Source organism: Hyla sarda, chromosome 6 (assembly GCF_029499605.1).
Source record: "Hyla sarda isolate aHylSar1 chromosome 6, aHylSar1.hap1, whole genome shotgun sequence".
Classification (NCBI taxonomy): Eukaryota; Metazoa; Chordata; class Amphibia; order Anura; family Hylidae; genus Hyla; species Hyla sarda.
This window is the reverse complement of record NC_079194.1, coordinates 22,091,534-22,108,453: the sequence shown is the minus strand read 5'-3', so window position 1 is coordinate 22,108,453 and position 16,920 is coordinate 22,091,534. Positions and strand designations below refer to the sequence as shown.

General features: G+C 47.2%; 1 protein-coding gene across 2 annotated transcripts in view; it reads left to right on the top strand.

Annotated features, from left to right (window-relative positions):
* The window catches only part of NOS1AP (nitric oxide synthase 1 adaptor protein), a 107,359-nt gene that overhangs the window by 27,965 nt on the left and 62,474 nt on the right, over positions 1–16,920 (top strand). For both annotated transcript variants that reach the window (XM_056523291.1, XM_056523292.1), the window contains exon 2: positions 5,798–5,869. In XM_056523291.1, coding sequence (XP_056379266.1) covers positions 5,798–5,869 — 72 coding nt within the window. The remainder of the gene's footprint in view (positions 1–5,797; positions 5,870–16,920) is intronic.

Sequence of the window (16,920 nt, the reverse complement as noted above, 5' to 3'; positions counted from 1 at the left end):
TTCAGGCAGGCATGGCACTGTTAGATCCCCTATTAAAATGGTCCTGTGGGCATGCTGGAAGTTGGGATGGTGCGATTTTCTTTTTGCTTGTTTGTGTGTATGTGTATATATATATATATATATATATATATATATATATATATATAAACAAAAAACATTTTTTTATAGCGACAGATACACTTTTAAAGGGGTTACCCAGGAAAAAAACTTTTTTTTATATATCAACTGGCTCCAGAAAGTTAAACAGATTTGTAAATTACTTCTATTAAAAAATCTTAATCCTTTCAGTACTTATGAGCTGCTGAAGTTGAGTTGTTCTTTTCTGTCTAAGTGCTCTCTGATGACACCTGTCTCGGGAACTGTCCAGATTAGAAGCAAATCCCCATAGCCAACCTCTTCTATTCTGTGCAGTTCCCGAGACAGACAGAGATGTCAGCAGAGAGCACTGTTGTCGGACTGGAAAGAACAACTCAACTTCAGCAGCTGATAATTATTAGAAGGATTAAGATTTTTTTAATAGAAGTTATTTACAAATCTGTTTAACTTTCTGGAGCCAGTTGATATTTAAATTTATTTATTTTTTTTTTTTCCTGGATAACCCCTTTGAGTTATCCCCTACCCGCAGTAAAATTGTGTACATTTTTGGAATTTTCAACGCTCCTGTTATCCTCTCATAACGTAGAGAAGGAACCCCCATCCCCGTACACATTAGACCAGTGTTTCCCAACTATTGTGTTGCTAGCCACAACTCCCAGCTGTCCGCGCATACTGAGAGTTGTAGTTTTGCAACAGCTGGAGGCACCCTTGTTGGGAAACACTGCATTAGACAAAAGTTGTGCGACCTGTATGTGTATGGGGGCCTCCCGACTTTTCCTTAGACTATTGTTTCCCAACTAGGCTACCTCCAACTGTTGCAAAACTACAACTCCCAGCATGCCCGGACAGCCAACGGCTGTCCGGGCATGCTGGGAGTTGTAGTTTTGCAACAGCTGGAGACAGCCTGTTTAGAAAACACTGGCCTAAGGCCTATAACAGTGGTCTCTATTTTCTCTCTCTCCTACAGACGGGGGGCATTTTGCCATTGAAAACCATTATCACGGTGTTTGCCAACCAGGGTGCCCCCAGCTGTTGCAAAACTACAGCTCCCAGCATGTCCGGACCGCCTTCTGAAACGAGAAGAAAAGAAAAACACAAAAAATTGGTTAGGACATTTTTGGCGCTCTCCGCTGGGGAGAGCGACCATATTGCAATGTCTTCCCAAACAGGGAGCCTCCAATTGTTGCAAAACTACAACTCCCAGCATGCCCGGACAGCCGTAGGCTGTCCGGGCATGCTGGGAGTTGTAGTTTTGCAACAGCTGGAGGCACCTTTGTTTGGACCCACTGCATTATCATGATCTTCATTGTTCTTATGGGCACCGTAAATACCCTGATGTGCATAGTAAAGAGGGGCAGCAGACTGGTAGATGAACTGTGTGCTGCCCCTCTTTTCTATGCACATCAGGGTATTTATCTCAGATAATGTACCCGTCCCGGTGTGAGGTGAGATTTCCGAACCCATGCAAAAACCGAACCGCTCCTCCCCTCAGCTCTTTCGCTCCTCCGGTTCTGACCTTGTGGTACTTTCTGGCTGTCGTCCTTGTGATGCCGTATGATACAATCTCTTAATGTAGCCGCATCCAGACGCATTGTTCTGCCTTTGTTTGTCATTTTTCTTCCTTTTGTGACAGTCTAATATTTCTTGTATTTCTGCTGCGCGAGCCAATTCCTGTAAACAGCTCAGCGGCTGCGGGAACAATAGGAAGGACTGGAAGATACAAAGCATTCGGAAAGTTTTCAGACCCCTTCAATTTTTTTTCACATTTTTGTTATATTGATCCTTGTGCTAACAATGCACGTAATGACAAAGTGGAAACAGAAAAACTAGAATCTGGCAGTGACAAAAGTATTCATACCCTTTACTCAGGACTTGGTTGAAGCCCCTTTTGATGGGAACTGTCGATGGAAGCCATTTTCAGTTCTCCCCAGTCCCAATGGGTTTGGGCTCTGGCTGGGCCACTCAAGGACATTTACGGAGTTGTCCCTAAGCCGCTCCTGTGTTGTCTTGGCCGTGTGCTTAGGGTCATTGGGGGGAGTATTATCTGTGTAGAGCAAAAGTTAACCAGTTGCCCTTAGCAGCCAATTGGATGCCTTTTGAAAGAAGCGATCTGATTGGTCAACTTCTCCTGAATCTCCACCATTGTCTTGTTGAAAGCTGAACCTGTACCCAGTTTGAGGTCCAGAGTGCCTGTAGGGATGGTATTGGGCAGGTGATGGGCAGTGCCTGGTTTCCCCCAGACATGATGCTGCCCCCACCATGATCACAGTAGGGATGATATTGGGCAGGTGATGGGCAGTGCCTGGTTTCCCCCAGACATGATGCGGCCCCCACCATGATCACTGTAGGGATGGTATTGGGCAGGTGATGGGCAGTGCCTGGTCTCCTCCAGACATGATGCTGCCCCCACCATGATCACTGTAGGGATGGTATTGGGCAGGTGATGGGTAGTGCCTGGTTTCCTCCAGACATGATGCAGCCCCCACCATGATCACTGTAGGGATGGTATTGGGCAGGTGATGGGCAGTGCCTGGTTTCCCCCAGACATGATGCTGCCCCCACCATGATCACTGTAGGGATGGTATTGGGCAGGTGATGGGCAGTGCCTGGTTTCCCCCAGACATGATGCTGCCCCCACCATGATCACTGTAGGGATGGTATTGGGCAGGTGATGGGCAGTGCCTGGTTTCCTCCAGACATGATGCTGCCCCCACCATGATCACTGTAGGGATGGTATTGGGCAGGTGATGGGCAGTGCCTGGTTTCCCCCAGACATGATGCTGCCCCCACCATGATCACTGTAGGGATGGTATTGGGCAGGTGATGGGCAGTGTCTGGTCTCCTCCAGACATGATGCTGCTCCCACCATGATCACTGTAGGGATGGTATTGGGCAGGTGATGGGCAGTGCCTGGTTTCCCCCAGACATGATGCTGCCCCCACCATGATCACTGTAGGGATGGTATTGGGCAGGTGATGGGCAGTGTCTGGTCTCCTCCAGACATGATGCTGCTCCCACCATGATCACTGTAGGGATGGTATTGGGCAGGTGATGGGCAGTGCCTGGTTTCCTCCAGACATGATGCTGCCCCCACCATGATCACTGTAGGGATGGTATTGGGCAGGTGATGGGCAGTGCCTGGTTTCCCCCAGACATGATGCTGCCCCCACCATGATTACTGTAGGGATGGTATTGGGCAGGTGATGAGCAGTAGCTGGTTTCCCCCAGACATGATGCTGCCCCCACAATGATCACTGTAGGGATGGTATTGGGCAGGTGATGGGCAGTACCTGGTTTCCTCCAGACATGATGCTGCCCCCACCATGATCACTGTAGGGATGGTATTGGGCAGGTGATGGGCAGTGCCTGGTTTCCTCCAGACATGATGCTGCCCCCACCATGATCACTGTAGGGATGGTATTGGGCAGGTGATGGGCAGTGCCTGGTTTCCTCCAGACATGATGCTGCCCCCACCATGATCACTGTAGGGATGGTATTGGGCAGGTGATGGGCAGTGCCTGGTTTCCTCCAGATATGATGCTGCCCTCACCATTATCACTGTAGGGATGGTATTGGGCAGGTGATGGGCAGTGCCTGGTTTCCTCCAGACATGATGCTGCCCCCACCATGATCACTGTAGGGATGGTATTGGGCAGGTGATGGGCAGTGCCTGGTTTCCCCCAGACATGATGCTGCCCCCACCATGATCACTGTAGGGATGGTATTGGGCAGGTGATGGGCAGTGTCTGGTCTCCTCCAGACATGATGCTGCTCCCACCATGATCACTGTAGGGATGGTATTGGGCAGGTGATGGGCAGTGCCTGGTTTCCCCCAGACATGATGCTGCCCCCACCATGATCACTGTAGGGATGGTATTGGGCAGGTGATGGGCAGTGTCTGGTCTCCTCCAGACATGATGCTGCTCCCACCATGATCACTGTAGGGATGGTATTGGGCAGGTGATGGGCAGTGCCTGGTTTCCTCCAGACATGATGCTGCCCCCACCATGATCACTGTAGGGATGGTATTGGGCAGGTGATGGGCAGTGCCTGGTTTCCCCCAGACATGATGCTGCCCCCACCATGATTACTGTAGGGATGGTATTGGGCAGGTGATGAGCAGTAGCTGGTTTCCCCCAGACATGATGCTGCCCCCACAATGATCACTGTAGGGATGGTATTGGGCAGGTGATGGGCAGTACCTGGTTTCCTCCAGACATGATGCTGCCCCCACCATGATCACTGTAGGGATGGTATTGGGCAGGTGATGGGCAGTGCCTGGTTTCCTCCAGACATGATGCTGCCCCCACCATGATCACTGTAGGGATGGTATTGGGCAGGTGATGGGCAGTGCCTGGTTTCCTCCAGACATGATGCTGCCCCCACCATGATCACTGTAGGGATGGTATTGGGCAGGTGATGGGCAGTGCCTGGTTTCCTCCAGATATGATGCTGCCCTATATACAGAACCCTATAACATCTTGTCAGAATCTTGTAGTTCGTCTCCTGAGCCCTGCAGGATATAGATGACTTATGGCCCATGTGAACCCCGCACCTCCCTGTTCCTTGGCCGCAAACTCATATTGCAGTTTCCTCTCCCATTCCTTCCGGAAAGGTAAAGGGTCTGTCTCGAGAGAGTCAAGGAAAAGTGCATAGATGGCACTGGAGTCAGAGATACAGTTTCTCAAACGAGGAGAGGGGTCGACAGAGATTAAAGGGGTGGGGTACTCTGGCACTTAGACATCTTATCCCCTATCCAATCGATAGGGGATAAGATGCCTGATCGCATGGGTCCCGCCGCTGGGGACCCCCGTGATCTTGCTCCCCAGTTAAAATCAGTCCCCGGAGCATGTTCGCTCCGGGTCTGATTACCGGCGACCACGGGGCAGGCGGCATGTGACGTCACGCCTCCGCCCCCGTGTGACGTCATGCTCCGCCCCTCAATGCAAGCCTATGGGAGGGGGCGTGACAGCTGATTTTAACTGAGGTGCAAGATCATGGGGGTCCCCAGCGGCGGGTCCCCCGCGATCAGGCATCTTATCCCCTATCGATTGGATAGGGGATAAGATGTTCAAGCGCTGGAGTACCCTTTTAAAGAGGTACTCCGCTGCTCAGCGTTTGGAACAAACTGTTCCAAACGCTGGAGGCGGCGGCGGGAGCTCATCACGACCCCTCATGATGTCATGCCCTGCCCCCTCAATGCAAGTCTATGGGAGGGGGCGTGGCAGTAGCCACGGCCCCTCCAATAGACTTGCATCGAGGGGGCGGGGCTATAATGTCCCCAGCTCCAGTTTCGGAACAGTTTTTTTCCAAAGGCTGAGCTGCGGAGTACCCCTTTAATGGTTTGAAGCAGGTGAGGGAAATCAATGCGAAAATTGTCTCTAAAGTCGCTATTTTTGTCTCTAAAGTCAGGATTTGGACACCCGGGAGCGATTCAGTAACCATTTAAATGGGTAATTATTCTATAATTATTGAACGATTGTGGGAGGTAGGGGTATATTAAGTGCCTCATTTTTGGAGGAGTTCAATTTGTAGTTTTATTTTACTTTTTATAATTTTAGCACAAGGCCGCCCTGTAACAAAATGTGAGGGGGTCTGAATACTTTCCGAGTGCATTGTATGTCGCTCCGTCCAAAACACATGTTCGTTATGGATGTAGTAAACTTCACCGTGTGTCTGACCTGAGATCTTTATGTTGCAGTACATCGGGAGCCTGGACGTGCCGCGTCCGAACAGCAGAGTGGAAATCGTGGCAGCCATGAGACGGATACGGGTAGGTGACTCTTTTTCCTCTGTCTTCTTAATGGAGTACTGTATTGAAATAAAGCTTATCCCCTATACAAAGGATAGGGAATAAGTTATAGATCGTGGGGGGTCTGACCGCTGGGACCCCCCGCCCCTGCGTTCTCTTCACGGCGCCCCGGCAGTCCGCAGGAAGGGGGCGTGCCATAGAGGTACATGGAGAGGGCGAGTCGGTCGGGAAAAGTATCTCATTGCGGGGGGTCCGACTGTTGGGACCCCCCATGATTTCCAGGACGGGACCCCGGCTTTGTCAGTGTGGGGCGTGTGTCGTCCACCGGTAGATAAGACACACTCCATTCATTTCTATAGGAATGGCTGCATCACGTGCTCGTCACCAAACACGGGGTCCCGTATCGGAGATCATGAGGGGGCCCAGCCGTCGGACCCCCCCCAAATCAGCTGCTTATCCCCTATTCTGTAAGCTCTGAAGAGTAGGAAGTGTTTCTCTTGGAGATTGGCAAGTGAAGTCAAAGAAACCTCTGAAGCTCTTTAGTAGGGTCATATGCTGAATGTGTACTTATTTTATTTCTTTCTTTACACCTGGTGTATAGGATGGATGGATGGATGGATGGATATTATTTTTTCTTTTTTTTCTTTACCCATCAAATAGTTATTTTTTTAATTTTTAATTTTATTTATCTTATTTTATTATTTGCTATCAAATAGTTATTTATTTAATTTTAATTAATTAATTTATTATTATTATTTTTTTTTTTAAGTGAAGCTATACAAATATTCACATTTGCCTGAAGGTTGACACATTCCCTAGGGCTGAAGCCATTGTAGAGCCGGTCTAACAGGTTAGAGCAGATCTGACCATTTACATAAGCATGTACTGTATATATGAGCTCTTTACTGAAGTGCCATTCACCATTGGGATATTATTAGAAAGAGGGAAAACAGAACTATAACAGTGGTCTCCAAACTGTGGACCTCCCAGATGTTACAATACCACAACTCCCAGCATGTCCGGACAGCCAATGTGTGGAAGTCGTAGTTTTGCAACAGCTGGAGGTTCACAGATTGGAGACCACTGTTTTAGTATATTTTAAAATGAAATGTATATACTAGGCATAGCTTCAAAGGGAACCCGTCACATTGAAAATGTGGCCAGTCAGCAGGCCTCATGTTATAGAGCAGAAGGAGTTGAGCAGATGATGTATACAATACAGTACAATGTGCAGGTATCATGTTATAGAGCAGGAGGAGCTGAGCAGATGATATATATACAATACAGTACAATCTGCAGGTATCATGTTATAGAGCAGGAGGAGCTGAGCAGATGATATATACAATACAGTACAATCTGCAGGTATCATGTTATAGAGCAGGAGGAGCTGAGCAGAGGATATATACAATACAGTACAATCTGCAGGTATGTTATAGAGCAGGAGGAGCTGAGCAGATGATATATACAATACAGTACAATTTGCAGGGATCATGTTATAGAGCAGGAGGAGCTGAGCAGATGATATATACAATACAGTACAATCTGCAGGTAACATGTTATAGAGCAGGAGGAGCTGAGCAGATGATATATACAATACAGTATAATCTTCAGGTAACATGGTATAGAGCAGGAGGAGCTGAGCAGATTATATATACAATACAGTACAATCTGCAGGTATCATGTTATAGAGCAGGAGGAGCTGAGCAGATGATATATATACAATACAGTACAATGTGCAGGCCTCATGTTATAGAGCAGAAGGAGCTGAGCAGATGATATATACAATACAGTACAATGTGCAGGTATCATGTTATAGAGCAGGAGGAGCTGAGCAGAAGATAAATACAATACAGTACAATCTGCAGGTATCATGTTATAGAGCAGGAGGAGCAGAGCAGATGATATATACAATACAGTACAATCTGGAGGCATCATGTTATAGAGCAGGAGGAGCTGAGCAGATGATATATACAATACAGTACAATCTGCAGGTATCATGTTATAGAGCAGGAGGAGCTGAGCAGATGATATATACAATACAGTACAATCTGCAAGTATCATATTATAGAGCAGGAGGAGCTGAGCAGATGATATATACAATACAGTACAATCTGCAGGTATCATGTTATAGAGCAGGAGGAGCTGAGCAGAGGATATATACAATACAGTACAATTTGCAGGAATCATGTTATAGAGCAGGAGGAGCTGAGCAGATGATATATACAATACAGTACAATCTGCAGGTAACATGTTATAGAGCAGGAGGAGCTGAGCAGATGATATATACAATACAGTATAATCTTCAGGTAACATGGTATAGAGCAGGAGGAGCTGAGCAGATTATATATACAATACAGTACAATCTGCAGGTATCATATTATAAAGCAGGAGGAGCTGAGCAGATGATATATACAATACACTACAATCTGCAGGTATCATATTATAAAGCAGGAGGAGCTGAGCAGATGATATATAAAATACAGTACAATTTGCAGGTAACATGTTATAGAGCAGGAGGAGCTGAGCAGATGATATATAAAATACAGTACAATTTGCAGGTAACATGTTATAGAGCAGGAGGAGCTGAGCAGATGATATATAAGTAATATTTCCCCCTTATTCTGTATATACCGCAGTACAAGCCATAACAACAGTCAGGAATGTGTTTTACATGCAGGGTATTGAAGTTTTGCATTTTAATTCTGCATTTCTCCGGGGGGTACATGTACAGTAAACGGCCATACCGTGCTCCGGGCCATCTCTTACAGACGTTACAAGCGTCTTATCCAGTCTCTGGGGTTTTGCTGTTTTTTTATATATATTTTTTATTTTTTACATTTTGTTTTTTAATAATCTGTGGCGCTGTTCACGTGGCTTGTAGCTTGAAATCTCTGAGATGTTCTACATTTTAAGCCAGACAGTAATAGAGGATGAATGGAAATGTGCATGGAGCAGAGAGATTAGAGAACATCCTGGAGGCTAATCCCCCATCTCTGTAATGGAGACGTATTTATGGGAGTGGGGGCGCTGTGCTGGTCTCCGCTGTATGCCCATCACTGTACGGCAGTGTTTCCCAACCAGGGTGCCTCCAGCTGTTGCAAAACTACAACTCCCAGCATGCCCGGACAGCCTTTGGCTGTCCGGGCATGCTGGGAGTTGTAGTTTTGAAACAGCTGGAGGCACCCTGGTTGGGAAACACTGCTGTACGGTGTCTTCATATACTTAGTCATAAGGGATTACAGCCGCACCTGGTACCTCAGCCAGTCATGGGTGTAATAGAGCTGATATAGAAACTGCTGAGGGGCCCAGGAACCAACGGGGCCACAGAGACCCTACATACGGGGAAGTTAGTGCTAAGTGGATAATGGAAACTGCGGCCCCCTTAAGTGTCATCTCCTTAGCATACTGTGTTTTTTCTGACATTGGGTTCATTATAACCACTTGGTGACATTATTATATAGTTATTTTTTTTTTGTAAGCTGTCATTAATGTGTATTATCCCTGTACTGTGACATCACTGTGTATTATCCCTGTACTGTGACATCACTGTGTGTATTATCCCTGTACTGTGACATCACTGTGTATTATCCCTGTACTGTGACATCACTGTGTGTATTATCCCTGTACTGTGACATCACTGTGTGTATTATCCCTGTACTGTGACATCACTGTGTGTATTATCCCTGTACTGTGACATCACTGTGTGTATTATCCCTGTACTGTGACATCACTGTGTGTATTATCCCTGTACTGTGACATCACTGTGTGTATTATCCCTGTACTGTGACATCACTGTGTGTATTCTCTGTACTGTGACATCACTGTGTGTATTATCCCTGTACTGTGACATCACTGTGTGTATTATCCCTGTACTGTGACATCACTGTGTATTATCCCTGGACTGTGACATCACTGTGTGTATTATCCCTGGACTGTGACATCATTGTGTGTATTATCCCTGTACTGTGACATCACTGTGTATTATCCCTGGACTGTGACATCATTGTGTGTATTATCCCTGTACTGTGACATCACTGTGTGTATTATCCCTGTACTGTGACATCACTGTGTGTATTATCCCTGTACTGTGACATCACTGTGTATTATCCCTGTACTGTGACACCACTGTGTGTATTATCCCTGTACTGTGACACCACTGTGTGTATTATCCCTGTACTGTGACACCACTGTGTGTATTATCCCTGTACTGTGACACCACTGTGTGTATTATCCCTGTACTGTGACACCACTGTGTGTATTATCCCTGTACTGTGACACCACTGTGTGTATTATCCCTGTACTGTGACATCACTGTGTGTATTATCTCTGTACTGTGACATCACTGTGTGTATTATCCCTGTACTGTGACATCACTGTGTGTATTATCCCTGTACTGTGACATCACTGTGTATTATCCCTGTACTGTGACACCACTGTGTGTATTATCCCTGTACTGTGACACCACTGTGTGTATTATCCCTGTACTGTGACATCACTGTGTGTATTATCCCTGTACTGTGACATCACGGTGTGTATTATCCCTGTACTGTGACATCACGGTGTGTATTATCCCTGTACTGTGACATCACTGTGTGTATTATCCCTGTACTGTGACATCACTGTGTGTATTATCCCTGTACTGTGACATCACTGTGTGTATTATCCCTGTACTGTGACATCACTGTGTGTATTATCCCTGTACTGTGACATCACTGTGTATTATCCCTGTACTGTGACATCACTGTGTGTATTATCCCTGTATTGTGACATCACTGTGTATTATCCCTGTATTGTGACATCACTGTGTATATTATCCCTGTACTGTGACATCACTGTGTGTATTATCCCTGTACTGTGACATCACTGTGTGTATTATCCCTGTACTGTGACATCACTGTGTGTATTATCCCTGTACTGTGACACCACTGTGTGTATTATCCCTGTACTGTGACACCACTGTGTGTATTATCCCTGTACTGTGACACCACTGTGTGTATTATCCCTGTACTGTGACACCACTGTGTGTATTATCCCTGTACTGTGACATCACTGTGTGTATTATCCCTGTTCTGTGACACCACTGTGTGTATTATCCCTGTACTGTGACATCACTGTGTGTATTATCCTATTATCCCTGTACTGTGACACCACTGGGTGTATTATCTCTGTACTGTGACATTACTGGCTATTAACTCTGTATTGTTAAAACTTCTCATCTATCTATAGAACAAGTATGTAATCAGTGGGGGTCTTTTCAGGACACTGGGAATGCTGGGTGATTTTTTTTCTGCCTGGCGTTACTCACCTTTAGGTGTGTCATTAGTTTCTTAAGCCACTTGTGGACCTGTATGGAGGATGTCACCGATGTTGGTGTTGGCGTTGTTCCTTTATACACCTTTTGCTGCTTTTCGTGTGATAAACAAATAATACAACTGTTAGTTGTTCTTCCCTTTACATAACAGGTGTGATACAGTTATATTGAGGATGTACGGAGTATGAATAAGACCATTGACTTCCAGAACAGAGCGTCTTATGTGTCATGAGAACCTGGTGCGGGGGTTTAATGAGTTTCCTTAGTTTTAAAATAACACAAAGTTTTGTAATAAAAAATAAGATGAAAAAAAAAGCTTCGTAATCTACTCTGTGTGATCGCTGGGCTGAAATGGTGGTGTTCATAGAGGTTCGTCTCTAGTCAGTGCACAGTGTAGTATTAATACTGCCCCCCGGTCAGTGCACAGTGTAGTATAAATACTGCCCCCCGGTCAGTGCACAGTGTAGTATTAATACTGCCCCCCGGTCAGTGCACAGTGTAGTATTAATACTGCCCCCCGGTCAGTGCACAGTGTAGTATTAATACTGCCCCCCGGTCAGTGCACAGTGTAGTATAAATACTGCCCCCCGGTCAGTGCACAGTGTAGTATTAATACTGCACCCCGGTCAGTGCACAGTGTAGTATAAATACTACCCCCCGGTCAGTGCACAGTGTAGTATTAATACTGCACCCCGGTCAGTGCACAGTGTAATATAAATACTGCCCCCCGGTCAGTGCACAGTGTAATATTAATACTGCCCCCGGTCAGTGCACAGTGTAGTATAAATACTACCCCCCGGTCAGTGCACAGTGTAGTATTAATACTGCCCCCCCCGGTCAGTGCACAGTGTAGTATTAATACTGCCCCCCCGGTCAGTGCACAGTGTAGTATAAATACTGCCCCCCCGGTCAGTGCACAGTGTAGTATTAATACTGCACCCCGGTCAGTGCACAGTGTAGTATAAATACTACCCCCCGGTCAGTGCACAGTGTAGTATTAATACTGCCCCCCCCCCCGGTCAGTGCACAGTGTAGTATTAATACTGCCCCCCCGGTCAGTGCACAGTGTAGTATTAATACTGCCCCCCGGTCAGTGCACAGTGTAGTATTAATACTGCCCCCCGGTCAGTGCACAGTGTAGTATTAATACTGCCCCCCGGTCAGTGCACAGTGTAATATAAATACTGCCCCCCGGTCAGTGCACAGTGTAATATAAATACTGCCCCCGGTCAGTGCACAGTGTAATATAAATACTGCCCCCGGTCAGTGCACAGTGTAATATAAATACTGCCTCCGGTCAGTGCACAGTGTAGTATTAATACTGCCCCCCGGTCAGTGCACAGTGTAGTATAAATACTGCCCCCGGTCAGTGCACAGTGTAGTATAAATACTGCCCCCCGGTCAGTGCACAGTGTAGTATAAATACTGCCCCCCGGTCAGTGCACAGTGTAGTATTAATACTGCCCCCCCGGTTAGTGCACAGTGTAGTATTAATACTGCCCCCCCGGTCAGTGCACAGTGTAATATAAATACTACCCCCGGTCAGTGCACAGTGTAGTATAAATACTGCCCCCCGGTCAGTGCACAGTGTAGTATAAATACTGCCCCCCGGTCAGTGCACAGTGTAGTATTAATACTGCCCCCCCGGTTAGTGCACAGTGTAGTATTAATACTGCCCCCCCCGGTCAGTGCACAGTGTAGTATAAATACTGCCCCCCGGTCAGTGCACAGTGTAGTATAAATACTGCCCCCCGGTCAGTGCACAGTGTAGTATTAATACTGCCCCCCGGTCAGTGCACAGTGTAGTATTAATACTGCCCCCCGGTCAGTGCACAGTGTAGTATTAATACTGCCCCCCGGTCAGTGCACAGTGTAGTATTAATACTGCCCCCCCCGGTCAGTGCACAGTGTAGTATTAATACTGCCCCCCGGTCAGTGCACAGTGTAGTATAAATACTGCCCCCCGGTCAGTGCACAGTGTAGTATTAATACTGCACCCCGGTCAGTGCACAGTGTAGTATAAATACTACCCCCCGGTCAGTGCACAGTGTAGTATTAATACTGCCCCCCCCGGTCAGTGCACAGTGTAGTATTAATACTGCCCCCCCGGTCAGTGCACAGTGTAGTATTAATACTGCCCCCCGGTCAGTGCACAGTGTAGTATTAATACTGCCCCCCGGTCAGTGCACAGTGTAATATAAATACTGCCCCCCGGTCAGTGCACAGTGTAATATAAATACTGCCCCCCGGTCAGTGCACAGTGTAATATAAATACTGCCCCCGGTCAGTGCACAGTGTAATATAAATACTGCCTCCGGTCAGTGCACAGTGTAGTATTAATACTGCCCCCCGGTCAGTGCACAGTGTAGTATAAATACTACCCCCCGGTCAGTGCACAGTGTAATATAAATACTACCCCCGGTCAGTGCACAGTGTAGTATAAATACTGCCCCCCGGTCAGTGCACAGTGTAGTATAAATACTGCCCCCCGGTCAGTGCACAGTGTAGTATTAATACTGCCCCCCCGGTTAGTGCACAGTGTAGTATTAATACTGCCCCCCCGGTCAGTGCACAGTGTAATATAAATACTGCCCCCGGTCAGTGAACAGTGTAATATAAATACTGCCTCCGGTCAGTGCACAGTGTAGTATTAATACTGCCCCCCGGTCAGTGCACAGTGTAGTATAAATACTACCCCCCGGTCAGTGCACAGTGTAATATAAATACTACCCCCGGTCAGTGCACAGTGTAGTATAAATACTGCCCCCCGGTCAGTGCACAGTGTAGTATAAATACTGCCCCCCGGTCAGTGCACAGTGTAGTATTAATACTGCCCCCCCGGTTAGTGCACAGTGTAGTATTAATACTGCCCCCCCGGTCAGTGCACAGTGTAATATAAATACTGCCCCCGGTCAGTGCACAGTGTAATATAAATACTGCCCCCCGGTCAGTGCACAGTGTAATATAAATACTGCCCCCGGTCAGTGCACAGTGTAATATAAATACTGCCCCCGGTCAGTGCACAGTGTAGTATAAATACTGCCCCCCGGTCAGTGCACAGTGTAGTATAAATACTTCCCCCCGGTCAGTGCACAGTGTAGTATAAATACTGCCCCCCCGGTCAGTGCACAGTGTAGTATAAATACTGCGTGCACAGTGTAGTATAAATACTGCCCCCCCGGTCAGTGCACAGTGTAGTATAAATACTGCGTGCACAGTGTAGTATAAATACTGCCCCCCCGGTCAGTGCACAGTGTAGTATAAATACTACCCCCCGGTCAGTGCACAGTGTAGTATAAATACTGCCCCCCGGTCAGTGCACAGTGTAGTATAAATACTGCCCCCCGGTCAGTGCACAGTGTAGTATAAATACTGCCCCCGGTCAGTACACAGTGTAGTATTAATACTGCCCCCCAGTCAGTGCACAGTGTAGTATAAATACTGCCCCCCGGTCAGTGCACAGTGTAGTATAAATACTGCCCCCGGTCAGTGCACAGTGTAGTATAAATACTGCCCCCCCGGTCAGTGCACAGTGTAGTATTAATACTGCCCCCCGGTCAGTGCACAGTGTAGTATAAATACTGCCCCCCGGTCAGTGCACAGTGTAGTATAAATACTGCCCCCCGGTCAGTGCACAGTGTAGTATAAATACTGCCCCCCGGTCAGTGCACAGTGTAGTATAAATACTGCCCCCGATCAGTGCACAGTGTAGTATAAATACTGCCCCCCGGTTAGTGCACAGTGTAGTATAAATACTGCCCCCCCCGGTCAGTGCACAGTGTAGTATAAATACTGCCCCCCCGGTCAATGCACAGTGTAGTATAAATACTGCCCCCCCGGTCAGTGCACAGTGTAGTATAAATACTGCCCCCCGGTCAGTGCACAGTGTAATAAAAATACTGCCCCCCGGTCAGTGCACAGTGTAGTATAAATACTGCCCCCCGGTCAGTGCACAGTGTAGTATAAATACTTCCCCCCGGTCAGTGCACAGTGTAGTATAAATACTGCCCCCCGGTCAGTGCACAGTGTAATAAAAATACTGCCCCCTGTCAGTGCACAGTGTAGTATAAATACTGCCCCCCGGTCAGTGCACAGTGTAGTATAAATACTGCCCCCCGGTCAGTGCACAGTGTAATAAAAATACTGCCCCCCGGTCAGTGCACAGTGTAGTATAAATACTGCCCCCGGTCAGTGCACAGTGTAGTATAAATACTGCCCCCGGTCAGTGCACAGTGTAGTAAAAATACTGCCCCCCGGTCAGTGCACAGTGTAGTATAAATACTGCCCCCCGGTCAGTGCACAGTGTAGTATAAATACTGCCCCCCGGTCAGTGCACAGTGTAGTATAAATACTGCCCCCCGGTCAGTGCACAGTGTAGTATAAATACTGCCCCCCCGGTCAGTGCACAGTGTAGTATAAATACTGCCCCCCCGGTCAGTGCACAGTGTAGTATAAATACTGCCCCCCCGGTCAGTGCACAGTGTAGTATAAATACTGCCCCCCGGTCAGTGCACAGTGTAGTATAAATACTGCCCCCCGGTCAGTGCACAGTGTAGTATAAATACTGCCCCCGGTCAGTGCACAGTGTAGTATAAATACTGCCCCCCGGTCAGTGCACAGTGTAATATAAATACTACCCCCCGGTCAGTGCACAGTGTAGTATAAATACTGCCCCCCCCCCCGGTCAGTGCACAGTGTAGTATAAATACTGCCCCCCCGGTCAGTGCACAGTGTAGTATAAATACTGCCCCCCCGGTCAGTGCACAGTGTAGTATAAATACTGCCCCCCCCCCCGGTCAGTGCACAGTGTAGTATAAATACTGCCCCCCCCCCGGTCAGTGCACAGTGTAGTATAAATACTGCCCCCCGGTCAGTGCACAGTGCTGGGAGTTGTAGTTCTGCAGCAGCTGGGGGCACACTGGATGGGAAACACTGGCCTAAGTAGAAGCTGAGGGCACCAAAGGGTTACTTTTTATTTGAGTCGGAAGCCCTGACTTTATAAAAAAAAAAAAAGGAAATGAACTGAAGAGAAGTTTCCAGTCAGACTTGTTAAAGGGGTACTCCGGTGGAAAACATTTTTTTTTAAATCAACTGGTGCCAGAAAGTTAAACAGATTTGTAAATCACTTCTAGCCTGGAGTGCTGAGGGGGGTGTGTCCAACCAACAGCATATATCAGTTAAGTGTGAGAGGAGCTATGATTGGATGGGGTTGGACACACCTCCCTCAGCACTCCAGGCTGCACTTCCTGTGTTTGGACCTCGGTCCAAAGTCTGTGTATAAGATGGAGGAAAATGTGCTCTTGAGCTTTTTTTAAGCACAAATAAAACATAGAAAACTTTGTTTATTTTAAACAAAGTATATTAGAAATATTTTTTATTTCCAATAAGGAGTGCAATAGCAAAAATTAGTTTTAATGAGTGTTACCATTTAAGATTTTTTAATAGAAGTAATTTACAAATCTGTTTAACTTTCTGGCACCAGTTTATTTGACCTCTTAAGGACCCAGGGCGTACCTGTACGTCCTGAGTCTGCTCCCGCTCTATAACGCGGCACCATGGCGTGTCGGGCCTGGCCTCGAAGAACGGTTGGGACCCGTGGCTAATAGCACGTGGCACTGATCGCGGTGCCGCGTGCTATTAACCCTTTAGACGCGGCGTTCAAAGTTGATCGCTGCGTCTAAAGTGAAACTAAACTATCCTCGGCTAGCTCAGCAAGCTGTTCGGGACCGCCGCGGCAAAATCGTGGCATACCAAACAGCTG